Genomic DNA, 14774 nt, shown 5'->3' with positions numbered 1-14774 from the left:
TATTTAGACTTAGTCGCTTAAGAGATCTGGTTGTATTTATGTTATCGCTTAAGCTTTTACACTTGGTCGCTTAAGCGATCACGAACAAACAAAATTAATAAGTGCCCAGACGCACGATCACTTAAGCGGTTTATTCTATCGCAAGCGATCCTTGCTTAATTGGTCGCTTAAGCGATTTGTAATCGCTTAAGCGATCATGTCGAGGCAGAATAAACTTCTGCCTAATGCACAATTGCTTAAGCGATTAAATGTATCACTTAAACGATTCTTCGCTTTTACTATTGGTCGCTTACGCGATCTACGATCGCTTAAACGATCATGAACAAGACAAAAAAAAAGTGCTCAGACGCATGATCGCTTAAGCGATCCTTTGCTTTTAACGTTGGTTGCTTTAACAATTTATAATCACTTAAGCGATCATGTCCGAAGCAGAATCAACTTTGCCCAGATGCATGATCGCTTAAGCGATCTAAAATCGCTTATACCAGATCGCTTAAGCGATCCTTTGCTTTTACTCTTGGTCGCTTAAGCGATTTTAAATCACTTAAGCGATCATGTCCGACGCTGGAATTTGCGTCGGCATCCTCCTCTCAGTTTCAATTTTAACTCTTGCCCTCCCTTGTTTGCCAATAGAATGTCTTCCGTCGACGCCGTCTCCTCTCCTGGTGGAGTAACTTCAGTCATCGGAAGTTACTCCACCACAACTTCTTCTTCTCCATTTTTGGTAGACCCAGTGGTGCCTACAATTTGGGGAGTAGATGAGTTTTTTCTGTTTTTAAGGATCTCAGCTATATAACTTAATCGGGAATGACAAGGAATGACAAAAATGCAAAAAGCAAAAATTGAGAAATTGCAGAAAATTAGAAGAAAAACGAGAGAGAGAAAGGTGTTTGAATCCTGTTGTGAGAAAGAGAAGCTGAGAGAAATGTGTTTTGCCTTTGAAATTTAAATCAACTTCTCTTATTATACTTTAACCCACAAATGTTTAATCCTTTCACCATAATCTTTTTTGCTGCTTTAATTACACTTAAGTGTGCCACGTCATATTTTTTAACCCAAAAAAATCAAAAGATTTTCATGGTCATTTTGTTAAATGAAAATTGGGTGGCCTGGGAGTTAAATTTCCTCGTCCAACTTGTAAACCGCCGCCTATTTATTAAAACTATTTCTTCCCATTAGATCTATTGTATCTTTTATTTTTTTAAAGTCCCGGAGAGCATACGGCAAAATGGCCCAAACCAACCCTTGTAAAAATTGTCATACCGTGGTTTTAATTTTGAAAGGACATGATATAAATATTAAAGAACACAATTTTTCTATTTTATATATATTTTATATTAAAAAAGGGAGAACAACATTTTTCCACCAAGTTTGAGAAACGATACTTTCCCACCCATCAAGTTTCAAATGACACTTTTCACCTTCGTCAGATTCTGTAAGTTTTCTGTTAATATTTGATTGAAAAACGAAAATACTTTAAATAGTTTATTTTTAATCAGTTATTATAAATTAAAATTTAATTAAGTAAAGTTTACCGATTATTTATTAATTCAATGTAAAATACACTTTTCTTTTGTTTATTTAATTAATTAGAATATTTATTTCTCTGTTAATAATAAAAATGAAAAAACATTATATTATGAAAAAATTTAAATTTAGTAGATTATTGAATAATAGTGATTGAATATTGATGATTTTATAAATAAATAATATTAAGGTTAATTAACTAAACAATTCCATAGCATTACTCTTAACTTTTTAGGTGGGGTTAACTTTTTTTTTTTTTTACTAATTAAAAAATAATAAAGTTATTTTTGTTTTCAATAAAATATTACTAAAAACATACATAACCTAAAGAAGTGGTGAAAAAAGTGTCATTTGAAACTTGAAGGGTGGGAAATGGTGTTTCACCAAACCTGGGTGGGAAATGTCATTCTCCCATTAAAAAATAAAAAAAAACAATTTTTTTTATCTTCTAAACCTTTATAAATGCACCTTTGTTTTATTTAGATTCAATAGCAGTTTAAAATAATGATAAAAATAATGGGTGTATTTTTCTTTTATGAATGGATTTTATGTTTTAGAAGAAGTTGAAAATTGATTAATTTAAATGATAAATATTAAGAACAAAATAAAAACACAATTGGTATATTTTTTTTGAAAGCAATATTTTAAAATCGCAAAAAGGAAAATGACTTGCTTGTTTTAAATAGTATTTATAATATGTATAAATATAAAATCATGTATTAGTATAAATATTATGGGTGCGTTTGGTTTATTGTTTTGGATAGGATTTTGGGGATAGCATTGGATAATTGAATATAAGAGTATTACGAGGTAAAATTTAAAAATTTATAAAAAAACCCCCTAAGTTTGCTAATTTAATAAACACCCCAATATATAAAACTATTGTAAAATGACAAAAAGACCCCCATCACCCGCAGTGCCAGATTCCGGCCACCACCGCTGGAATCTGGCCGAAAAATTGTGTAACAACATATACCAGCCGGATCTGGCCGCTATGGCGTCGCTATGACATTTTTCGGCAAGATCCATCACGGATCTGGCTGGAAAAGGCCAGTTCTAGTGCCATATGTGGCCGTCACGGTCAGAAAAGGCCAAAGAAGGCCATCTTGGCCGTCGTTGTCGATCAACGATGGCTAAGATTTGGCCGTCACTGACAGCCAGATCTGGCTTTTTCCAGCCAGATCTATTGTGGATCTGGTTGGAAAAGGCCAGATCGGTGAATTACCGGCAAGTTCAGATCAATAATTCACTGTTGTGGTAGATTCCGGCTACCACCAACGGTAGTTGCTGAAATCTGGCAAGTATGGGCCGGGGGGTGTTTTTGTTAGTTTTTAAACTTTTTTTCAGGGGGTATTTAATGGAATAATATGTTAAACATTATTTGGAGAATAAGATTGGGAATATGGGCAGAAATAATAAGCCAAACGCACCTATAGTTTTATATAAGGAATGAGATCCTTGTAACTTAAACTTTTAACTTAAATTGAGTGATGAGTATACATTTTTTCAGCTGTAAATTCAATACAGGTAAATGGTGTAGGACTTATTGATGTGGCAAACAAAACAAGTATTTCCAAACCGTCTCATATCCATTAGATTGTAAAATACCTATGGTTGAAAATTTGTATCTCAATTTAAGTCAAATTTCAAATTAAAAGATTTTGTCTCTATGTATAAAATTCCAAATATATTTTAAATAATTTTGATTTTATATTTTGATTTATTTCATTATTTTTTAGTTTTAAATATTATTAATTAATGGCAATTAATTATTTAATTAAATAATTTTAATGTTTGTGTTAATTTCTCTTAAAATTGAGTTAATCCAAATCCTTAATCCAATGTTTAGAGTATAATATATATATAATCATGCTACAATCAAAACACAAGCAACAAAAATTTTTGAAACAAACCATGAAAAATGGAAAATGGAAAATTTGACCTCCTAAATAGTCGAGTCTTATATCAAAGAAAACACGAAGAAAAGTTCCGGTGTTGCATGATTGCTAACCGTACGATCAAGATCAGCCATCATAGTATGATATCTAAGTTGATCAAACCGTTGACAAATCACCCAATAACCTTACCACGAACCACGTGATCCACAAAACATAACTGAAACGTAAGAAAAACTGTATCGTAACTACCTAAACCATTACGAGAAAAGCCCTCCTCTCTCCGGTGCGCTTTCTTCATCTTCAGGCCGTTTAAATTCGAAACCCTAATTTCGCCAATCCAATGGACCACACGTCATCGTTTTCTGACCACAAACTATGCGGTTACCTCTGTGCAGTTCTCACAGTTGATTCCCCTCGCTCTAACCTCAAACAAACCATACCTTTCAACACTCCATGTCACATCTTCTATGACGGATCTGAAACGGGTTTCAGATCCGAAAACGGCGTAGTTTTCTCCCTAGTTGACACCAAACTTCCCGAGCACGGCGGCATTTCGAAGGGGAATTCGAGTGCAGGTTCAAATCGGAGGCTGAGGAGGATGGGATTAGTTAATGGGAGCATGAGTGTGGTGCACCAGCTGCAGTCGTTGGTGAATCAGAAGTGTGTGAAGATCGACGCGCGAGTGATGCGTGTGGAGATTGGAGAAAATCAGGAAGCCAGAGCTGTCGTGCTTGTGGATGTGTATTTGCCGATTGCCGTGTGGTCCGGTTGGCAGTTTCCGAAGTCCGGCTCGGTTGCCGGTGCTATGTTCAGACATTTGAGGTACATTCTCCAATACTATTTGTACTGAAAACGGCCGGTGAGGTTACAGTGAGCCGGTACTGTAGTATCCGCTAAAGTTGAATTTATAAACTTATATTAACGGTAATTATTATTTTTTATATTCAATTAAACATTAATAAATTAATCTAATCTCCATGGGCATCAACAAGACCTCAATCACCTCTCTGTAGTCTCATCCCTTCTTGGGAGGTTCATACTTGGTTCTTATAAATGTGTGCCATAAGAAATTTATTACCCCCATAAAAAATCTCCATAACTGTTTCTGGTAACAGATCGTTACTTAATCCCTAGATTCGCCATTTTGGTTGAACCAGAGCTATTAGTACTTCATTTTTGGTGTACCTTTTTATTTATAAATAATAATTTAGAAATCTTCATATTTAACTATGGGTCAGTCTATATCAACTTAATTTTTTGACTTAAATTGGTGATACAAGTTTTCGATCTTTTATTTGCTTTAATCTAATGGTTGTGAATGGGTAGTTTCAAGTAGTTATTTTATGTGTCACCTTATTACCTTTTAAGCCGTTGGATCATGATACCTGAATGGCTATTAATTAGTTTCAAATTGTTTCTTAGCAAAACTAAATTAAACAAAATTAAAAAAAAAAAAAAAAATTAGTTTTTCAAATTAAGTTAAAAATTTAAGTTACTATAGCTTGACCTTGTAAGTATTTATTACTTGACGTAGAACCTTCAGCTTTCAGATCCTTCAGGATATAGAGCTTTAACCAATATAGTGAAACTTATATGTACAAAAAAATTATTTTAAATTGCTATTTCCACCTACCAAATTTACATTAACAGTTTTAAATGTCCAGGTTATACTTTTGCTAGTCCTGGTTGTATTCTTGCTGCAACACCCTTGAAATTTAATCTTGCAGATACTGAGTTATAGTTTTCTATTTGCTGACTCCATTAGTTATATTAGTAATTTTGTTATCTTGTAAAAGAAGTGACATTTTGTCTTTCTATTTTACATTAGTCTTATCTACCTTGCTAATGCAGTTTAAGTAATCTGCAGTTGTGATTGGGCGCATAGAAAGGCAATGCTTGTTGATAGTGGTGAATATTGTAAAGATTCAAATGGAAGTAGAATTTGGAATATTTCTGATTGCCATGTTCTCCACTGCAATTTGCACTGTGGTGCCCAGGATTCCTCTAAGAAAAGGCTTTTTGAACTGCATGAAGTTTTTAAGAGCTTGCCTAGTGTATCAAATAGGGGTAAGCTTGATTCTTCTAGAGTAAAACCAGAGGTTGATTCTTGCAGCTCTGGCATGTCAGATGTGACAAATGATATTCTGCTTTCTATACTAACTCGGCTTGGTCCAATGGACCTGGTCAAGGTTGCTGCAACTTGTCGCCATTTAAGAACCTTAGCTGCATCAATTATGCCATGTATGAAACTCAGGCTTTTTCCTCATCAGCAGGCTGCAGTTGAGTGGATGTTGCACCGGGAGCGGAATTCTGAAGTTCTCCAACATCCTCTGTACATGGATTTCTTGACTGAAGATGGGTTTCCTTTCTATGTTAATGCTGTTTCTGGTGATATAGTTACTGCTTTAGTCCCCACTATCAGAGATTTTCGTGGGGGAATGTTCTGTGATGAACCTGGACTAGGTAAGACTATAACTGCTCTTTCTCTTATTCTGAAGACGCAAGGAACACTGGCTGACCCTCCAGATGGAGTTCAAATTATCTGGTGCACTCATAATGGTGACAAGAGGTGTGGGTATTATGACCTTAGTGGTGATAAATTCACCTGTAACAATATGTTTGTAGGGAAAAGACTTGTGTATCAGAATGCTTGCAGGGGAAAATTTTCTTTAGATAAATTTACTTCCATGGAAGATTTAAAATACCCATTCCCTAAAAGACCTAGGTTAATGGATCCAGGCAAGCAAATTGAGAGAGTTGGTTCTTTTCCTGGTATAGTAATGAATACACCATCAGATGCAAACTCTGAACCTGCTTCGCGTTTAGTTAGGTGCACAAGGAGCTTGGGTCGAATAAGGAAGAACCTTTTTCATGCTTATGATGTAGAGTCTAGTTATTCTGACTATAGCAGGACTAAAACAAAGTCATCCACAAAGAAGCGTGCTAATCACCCTAACCATGTCTCTCAGAGATCTCAAATTGGTTTATCATATCTAGTGTCGAACAATTGCAAGAGGGCTGACAAGGCTAATGCTGACCATTTTGTATTTAATGAAACTTGGGTTCAGTGTGATGCCTGTCATAAGTGGAGAAAGGTTGAAGATGCAAGTGTTACTGATGCTACAGCAGCATGGTTTTGTAGTATGAACACAGACCTTACACATCAGAGTTGTAGGGATCCAGAAGAAGCTTGGGATAATTGCCAGTCTATCACATACCTGCCAGGATTTCACATTAAAGGAACTTCTGGCGGAAAAAAGCAAAATGTGTCATTTTTTATCAGTGTGCTTAAGGAACACTATGCCCTGATAAATTCTAAAACTAAGAAAGCGTTAACTTGGCTGACTAAACTTTCTCCAGAAAAACTTGCTGAAATGGAAACAATTGGTTTGACAAGTCCAATTTTAGGTGAGGGAGATGCCCAAGGGTTCCGTAAAATATTTCAAGCATTTGGTCTTGTGAGGAGAATGGAAAAGGGTACTAGTAGGTGGTATTATCCACGGACTCTTGAAAACTTGGCATTTGATTTGGATGCTCTTAGAATTGCTCTCTGTGAACCACTAGATTCGGTCAGGTTATATTTATCAAGGGCAACTCTAGTGGTTGTTCCTCCTTATTTAGTTGACCACTGGAAAACCCAAATCCAGAAACATGTCAGACCTGGACAGTTGCGGCTTTTTGTTTGGACTGATCATAAAAAGCCTTCTGCTCACAGTCTAGCTTGGGACTATGATATTGTTATCACTACCTTTAACCGTTTAAGTGCAGAATGGGGGCCCCGCAAGAAAAGTCCAATGATGCAAGTGCATTGGCTTAGGGTCATGTTAGATGAAGGACACACCCTTGGGTCAAGTCTTAACTTGACAAACAAATTGCAAATGGCTGTTTCATTGACTGCTTCAAATCGTTGGCTATTAACTGGAACCCCTACTCCAAACACTCCGAATAGTCAGTTATCTCATCTTCAACCAATGCTGAAGTTCCTTCATGAAGAAGCATATGGAAATAATCATAAGTCATGGGAGGCTGGCATTCTTAGGCCATTTGAGCTAGAAATGGAGGAGGGTCGATCACGTTTGTTTCAGTTGCTCCATAGGTGCATGATTAGTGCTAGAAAGATAGATTTGCAAACTATTCCTCCATGCATCAAGGTGGTAACATTTCTGGATTTCAATGAGGAGCATGCAAAAAGCTATAATGAACTGGTAGTTACAGTACGACGCAATATATTAATGGCTGACTGGAATGATCCTTCCCATGTTGAAAGTTTACTGAATCCAAAGCAGTGGAAATTTCGAATTACTACCATTAAGAATGTGAGGTTATCATGCTGTGTAGCTGGACACATTAAAGTAACAGATGCTGGCGAGGATATTCAAGAAACAATGGATATGTTAGTTGAAAATGGTCTTGATCCTGCTTCAGAGGAATATGCTTTCATTAAATATAACCTCCTCTATGGAGGTAACTGTCTCAGGTAACATTTTGCTAATGATTTTTTTTTTTCCTTTTTAACTACTGAATTATTGTTAAGTGTCTAGATTTCACATTAAAGAAATTTCTTTTATCCCTATTCTTATGAGTTAGATGCAAGGAATGGTGCCGTCTACCAGTCATTACCCCTTGTAGGCATCTTTTGTGCCTTGGTTGTGTTGCATTGGACAGCGAAAGGTGTACTTTCCCCGGCTGTGGTAACTTATATNTAAAGTAACAGATGCTGGCGAGGATATTCAAGAAACAATGGATATGTTAGTTGAAAATGGTCTTGATCCTGCTTCAGAGGAATATGCTTTCGTTAAATATAACCTCCTCTATGGAGGTAACTGTCTCAGGTAACATTTTGCTAATGATTTTTTTTTTTAACTTTTTAACTACTGAATTATTGTTAAGTGTCTAGATTTCACATTAAAGAAATTTCTTTTATCCCTATTCTTATGAGTTAGATGCAAGGAATGGTGCCGTCTACCAGTCATTACCCCTTGTAGGCATCTTTTGTGCCTTGGTTGTGTTGCATTGGACAGCGAAAGGTGTACTTTCCCCGGCTGTGGTAACTTATATGAGATGCAGTCTCCTGAAATATTAACCCGCCCTGAAAACCCCAACCCAAAGTGGCCTGTCCCAAAAGATCTTATTGAGTTACAACCTTCGTATAGGCAGGTAGGCTTTCCTCAAAGTGGAATTTCTTTTGTCTTTTTTACATACTTATATGTAAACAATGTTTAGTAATCTATGCTTTTGGTTTTATCTATATTTAGGATGACTGGAATCCTGATTGGCAATCAACTTCTAGCAGTAAAGTCACATATCTAGTAGAGAAGTTGAAAACATTACAGGAGGTTGATAGAGAGAGTGATAATCCTATGGATGAAGATAATTGCATCAACCACGCCAAGGAGCTAGTTTGTCCACCTCAGAAGAGCAATTTGAGTGTATTGTTGGAGCAGGATTCCTATAGACCAAGTGTGGAGTCTTACAAGGCACTACCAGAGAAGGTTATTATATTTTCTCAGTTTCTGGAGCATATACATGTGATTGAGCAGCAGGTAGCTACTTTATCATTGTTTTGACATGTCTTTTTGTGGTTATTTCATGCAAATAATGGATTATGAACTGCTTGCCTGTTTGACAGTTAACAATTGCTGGTATCAAATTTGCTGGTATGTATAGTCCGATGCATTCTAGCAACAAGGTACTTTTCTTTAAGCTTTTTTCCAGATATTTTATATCTTAAATTTTTCTTTGTGTGCTTCAACTTAATTAATTTTTAATCATTTAGATTAAGTCACTGGCCACATTCCAGCACGATCATAGCTGTCTGGCTCTTTTAATGGATGGAAGTGCTGCATTGGGTCTTGATTTGAGCTTTGTAACTCATGTTTTTTTAATGGAACCGATCTGGGACAGAAGGTAATGTTATTTGATTATGATTTGATATAATACTTTTCTTAGAAGGGGAAAAATAAAATTCTTTGGATAGCCCAAGTTCTTGGTTTTTAGTTTTCTTTAAATGTTTCTGTCCTCCTTAAAATTTTAGGATGTGTTTGTTTATCATTCAGGAAAATGTTTTGCGATTTTCTCTTTCATGAAACATAAGACAAGTATTCATTTTCAATAATGCAGAATGCAAACTTTCGTGTTTTGCTTTATCAGTGAAATGTGAAAGATTTGAGAAAACTGATTTGAGAAAACTACTTTTATCCTTTTCTTCTGTAACAGTTATTATGACATCTTTTGAATAAGTATGTGCCACCTGTTCACTGATACTGAATGCAAAAATGTTTTAATGACAATTGAGAATATTTTAATGTGGTTCATCATTAAAATACATGCAAATAATAATTAAGAATATTTTAATTATTAAAATATTTTATTCAATATTTTCGAACTATGATCCCAAACATTTTTTTGAATCTTAAAACTACAAAATTTTAATTCACCTATTTTCATTGTATTGACTTTTCTCTCAAAAAATGAAATAATCATAACCAAACACACGCTTGGTTATCTTCCTCATCCATTTTTATTTCAAGTACCATGCCATTTTCCTTGCCCCCACTTCTTCCATCTGTGATGAGAATATTCGAGAAGAAAAATGTCTTGATGCCATGATTCTTTTTTTAACTACTGTATTTGAAATTATATCGAACACCCTTTTTCTAACCAAAGTGGTGTAAATTGTTTTCTTTGTTGAAACTTTATTAGCATGGAAGAACAAGTCATTAGTCGTGCTCATCGGATGGGTGCTAGTCGTCCAATTCACGTAGAAACTCTAGCAATGCGTGGTACGATTGAAGAACAAATGCTGAAATTCTTGCAGGTGTAGCTTTCTCCTAAAATAATGATTTAATTTTTGAAACATTAGTACTTTTACATTAGTATGAAAGCTTCCTTATTATATTACATACCCAGTTGTTAATATGTGCATATCAATCATCAAGCTTTATGTTTTATCAAAATTCTAAAGGAAAAACTGACTTGTTATATGCTTACTGGTATAAAAGCATTTTTTAAAAATTATTCGTTTTCTTTTTGTTAATCTAAAAATTTCTCTGAATTGGTGGATGTTGGATAGAATAAAGCATATAATGATTTGAAAATGATATGTAAAAGAATGGAAAGAATAGGAAAAAGGTATAGATATGAACTTTTGCCAAATGATTCTTAAATCTTTATCAAGAGCATGTTAAAGAATGAAAAACTATCAAAATTGGCATACCAAGTAAATGTTCATATATTGAGAATTGCATTTAGTGAAAATGTTTCACATTTCATGTCATATGTCAACAAATAGGAGATTCCTTCCATCTTTAATATTTACCACAGGTTTACTGAGCTGGTTTAGATCCTCCTTCACATAATCTTTATGGCACATAATAGAAGTCAAGCTGGCCACAAAGCACCTATCTTGTAAATTAATTTACCAGAATGCAAAACTAAAAGATACTATTTATTTGATTTTGAATGACTGGCCATTTATGTGAAGGCATTTACCTTTTGTTCGGATCCTTTTATAAAATTTCTTTCTCAGTTTTGTGTCTTTCTGTAAGATCAAAGATTGGCAATGTTTGCATTATTATGGTTCTTCACACAGATCATTGTACTATACACTACATTTTGGTCTTTTTTTAACGGTTGGCTTCCTTTTACTGTAGGATACTGATAAATGTAGAAGATTCTTGAAAGAAGATTTTGGAAAACCTGATCGTGAAGGGACACGTTCTCATCGTACACTTCATGATTTAGCTGAGAGCAATTATTTGGCTCAGCTCAGTTTTGTGCGGACAAATTCATAAACAAAGGTATATATGTTTTGCCTCATATTATGTAATTGGCAGTAATTCATACTTCATAACTCTGAGCTGTTTGCATTTAATATGGCCATTAACTTTAATATGGTTCACATCTTTAATCGTACCCATTCACATTCAAACCAACATAGATACAAACGTTATTCTATCCAAAATGTAGGTCCTATAACCTGCGCAGCCACAGACCTATGCATCCATCATTGGTCATATGTAGGGATACAAAGTTAGATATTAAGCACAATGTTTAAAGTAACATGTGGTTTATAGCATTATTATATGCAATTGAATACATGCAAAATAGAAATTTGGTTTATGTTAGTCTTTGTTACTCAACTAAGAAGAATCAGGAACTCAACTATGACGTGGAGGGAAAACAAGGAGAAAACAAAGGTAAGTCTAAGCCTAGTGTGAGGATAAGTTGTATATCAATGTAATAGAAATTTTCAACATAAGGGGTATCCTGGATGTTATAGACAAGATAGAGTAAATTTATTTTACACAATTAACAATTGTCATTCAATATAGAAGTAATAGAGCTATTGTACTGAAGTTGAAGGTAATACCAAAACTTACCTAATTTTAATATTATAAAAGCATAACAACATAGAAGTTTCATGGGCAAATATAGGTCATTTGTTTCTAGAGCTAGCTCAATTCACTTGAAGGAGTAAATCAATGGGGGTCAAACATGATAGGAATACTTGAAAGCACGTGTAGAAGGCTAGAAACGAGCTTACATACTCACACAATTAACAATATAATATTATGTGTGTATTGGATACGTTAGGCTTGGACTTAAACTTTGTGTTAGTCAAGTTGTATTGGCTTTTAAAAGTTAAATAGAGTGAAATTAAAATTTGAAAAAGGAAAATTGAAGGTGGGAGAGTGGTGGCCAGCTTTTTCGCTTGAGCTCCAAGGTGCCTTTACTGGTATCTTTTAAATGAGACTATTCTTGGTGAGCAGAAGTTTATGTCTTGTGGAGAACTAGTAGAGGAAGAGATCTTGAGTAGTGGTTGCTTGAGAAGTGGCCAAAAAGTGAATCAAATGCTTCTTCATTGCTTATATATAAATTTTAAGCAAAAGAGAAGACTAAATTGCGTTAAGAGGGAAAAGAAGATGAAGGGATTTTGAAAATGATGGCTGACTAGGTTGTTAACTCCCTGAAATTTAGCTAGAATTGTTGGTCAAAGTTTGTTGATTCTCACCCGATTCTTGTAGCTTTGTAAGCTGCCAGGTAAGGAAAATTATAATATTTTCCAGCCACCTGAACAAGCTTACTATATCCTGTTATGTGTCTATCTATATGACTAGCCCATTTTCTCTGCATGTGCATTGGAGTACCTCTGCCATGTATGACTAGTTTTTCCATTATCCCTAACTTGGGTCGCTTTGAGCTGCCTCAAAGGAAAATAAGCTTGATATATTTTCTTTTAAATGGATTTTGGAATCTGCTAAATCATGCACAGCTTATTATTTGGTGCTTCTACTACAAAATTTCTCTTTTTTGAAATAGCTTCTTGTAAGTGCTTCTGCTGATTTAAAGTACTATAGAAGCATGTTTTAAGAGTAACATGTATGTGCAAAGAAACCTTTTAAATGCATGTACCAACTTTTTTTTTCCCTTGAAATTCAATTTGCTAATTTGTTATCAACTCAATTTTTTTTCTTTCTTGTCTTATTTATTTATTTATTCTGGTATTTTTTTTCTTTGTTGTCTTATTTATTTATTTATTTATTCTGGTAGGAATTTATACTCTAAGTTGGAATCAAGTTGAAGGTTGGTCCTCTTCCTCAAAAATTAAAGGGAAGGAGCTTCCAGTTCAAGTTCCAAGTTTTAAATGGAATACTTGGATTTAATCTGGGTTGGTAGGTACTAATCTGGAATTGATTGGCTTATTATATAAGTTTGGATGTGTCCATAAATTTCTTACATTTATTTGTTAAAAACACCACTGTATCTGATGCTGAGCTGCTATTTTTGTACAGTTTCCAATCCCAGCCATGGTGCCTTAATTGATTAGAAAATCTGGTTGTTACACAGGATCCATTGTTCGTGGTGCTGTAATCAGTAGTGGATCACCATCACGAAGGAGGTGAATGCAGAAACTAGTTCATGCTAAAATTATATGAAAGAACATTTTTATTAATGCATTCTTTTGTGGCCATTTATTATTGCTCGGTACGTACTCACTGCATTTTCATTGTCACCATAGAGGTTGATTTAGCTTAATTCTTTCTTGACCATCCAAACATGTAGTTTTCATTGATTTTCTTTTGCTGTCATAGAGAAATGTTCGCAAATAATATTTCAGAGAAATTTTTTGCCAATCATTTCTGCATGAACAAATCATATTTCAGAGAAATGTTTGCAAATCGTTTCTGCTGGTCACACTTTCTGGATACTGGAGTCTGGCAATAGAACAATAGTATGCAAATCTTTCGTTGATTATATTGGATTAGTTTTTGTTTTGAAGAAGCATTTGTTGCTAGCATTAACAGAACATACTGCAATGGGTGATGATTTAGAAAGTAATATGATGAGACCTCGCTGGTGCATGTTTTCAACAGAAGGAAAAAGCGTGGACAGAAGGGATAAAATGGTACTTTCTACTCAACAAGCAGGGGACAAGTGGCATCCTTGGAAGGACAGGTGGCATCCTTGGATTGGAATGGGAATAATTCTGTTAGAATGAAGTTGGGCGTAAAAAGGGTGACAGGGGATATTTGTGGGGTATTAGAGAAAAAGGGGAAATTGGGACTGGGGAGGTACTGGCCCTCGAAGCCAGCAGATTATTGTTTTTGTGTTCTTCGTCTGTTGTGGAAAATCAGCCTTGTTATTCTCTATTCATCTTTTCTTTTACATTTTTGATACTCTTGAGAAAGTTGTACTGAACCCTTGATTATTAATACACTTATTGAGAATATTCAGATTGATTGATTGAGTGAGTGTGTTGTGTGCTGTGGCCATGGATCTGTTGCTGGATATTGTAGTGTATATAAGTTTAGTTGCAGGTGGAACAGCAGGAGAGATTGAATGAAACAGCATGGTCCTAACAAGTTGGTATCAGAGCAGGTGACGTTTGGGGAATGGTTGGAACAAGGATGGAAAACAGATTAGATGTTGTGGAGAAGGACATGGGAACCATGAGAGATTGTTTGCTGGAAATCCAAGCTTGGATTAGGCGTAAGGATGAAGAAGAAGTTAGAAGAGCTGAAAGGGGTGGTTCGACAGAGACACCCATAAACAATACAGGCAACACAGCGGGGGAAAATGAGGACCCTAATGCAAATATGAATGACGAAAACGGAATAGATGGCTGACGATGTCCAGGATGCGCTGGCCGGAAAATCGAGATGCCAGTCTTCGTCGGAGAGGATCCGTATGGGTGGTTGTTCCGGATAGAGAGGTACTTCAACGTGTATCAAGTGGCAGAAGAGGAGTGGTTGAACACGATGGCTGTGTGTTTGGAGGGAGACGCCATAAATTGGTTCTAGTGGATGGAAATCCACGCTCCAGTCACGACTTGGGTAGTGTTTAAAC

General features: G+C 35.3%; 1 protein-coding gene across 1 annotated transcript; it reads left to right on the top strand.

The window, feature by feature from the left end:
- Positions 1-3597: 3597 nt before the first annotated feature.
- Positions 3598-14167, top strand: LOC116146405 (F-box protein At3g54460). Its single transcript, XM_031431809.1, has 11 exons — positions 3598-4247; positions 5293-7902; positions 8369-8582; positions 8681-8968; positions 9055-9114; positions 9202-9332; positions 10128-10242; positions 11078-11224; positions 12978-13099; positions 13220-13326; positions 13802-14167. Exons 1-8 carry the CDS (start codon positions 3766-3768, stop codon positions 11216-11218), a joined length of 4041 nt encoding a protein of 1346 aa, XP_031287669.1. The 5' UTR covers positions 3598-3765; the 3' UTR covers positions 11219-11224; positions 12978-13099; positions 13220-13326; positions 13802-14167.
- Positions 14168-14774: the final 607 nt, after the last annotated feature.

Source organism: Pistacia vera, unplaced genomic scaffold (assembly GCF_008641045.1).
Source record: "Pistacia vera cultivar Batoury unplaced genomic scaffold, PisVer_v2 Contig478, whole genome shotgun sequence".
NCBI classification, from domain to species: Eukaryota; Viridiplantae; Streptophyta; class Magnoliopsida; order Sapindales; family Anacardiaceae; genus Pistacia; species Pistacia vera.
The sequence above is the reverse complement of the archived record's forward strand: the minus strand, read 5'-3'. Positions and strand labels throughout refer to the sequence as shown.

What these genes read in the sequence shown, in the direction of transcription:
- LOC116146405 (XM_031431809.1), top strand. Translation starts at nt 3,766, where the DNA reads ATGGACCACACGTCATCGTTTTCTGACCACAAACTATGCGGTTACCTC. An exon ending in TACATGTGATTGAGCAGCAG is followed by an intron (nt 8,969 to 9,054) that starts GTAGCTACTTTA and finishes CCTGTTTGACAG; the next exon opens with TTAACAATTGCTGGTATCAA. An exon ending in GAACCGATCTGGGACAGAAG is followed by an intron (nt 9,333 to 10,127) that starts GTAATGTTATTT and finishes AAACTTTATTAG; the next exon opens with CATGGAAGAACAAGTCATTA.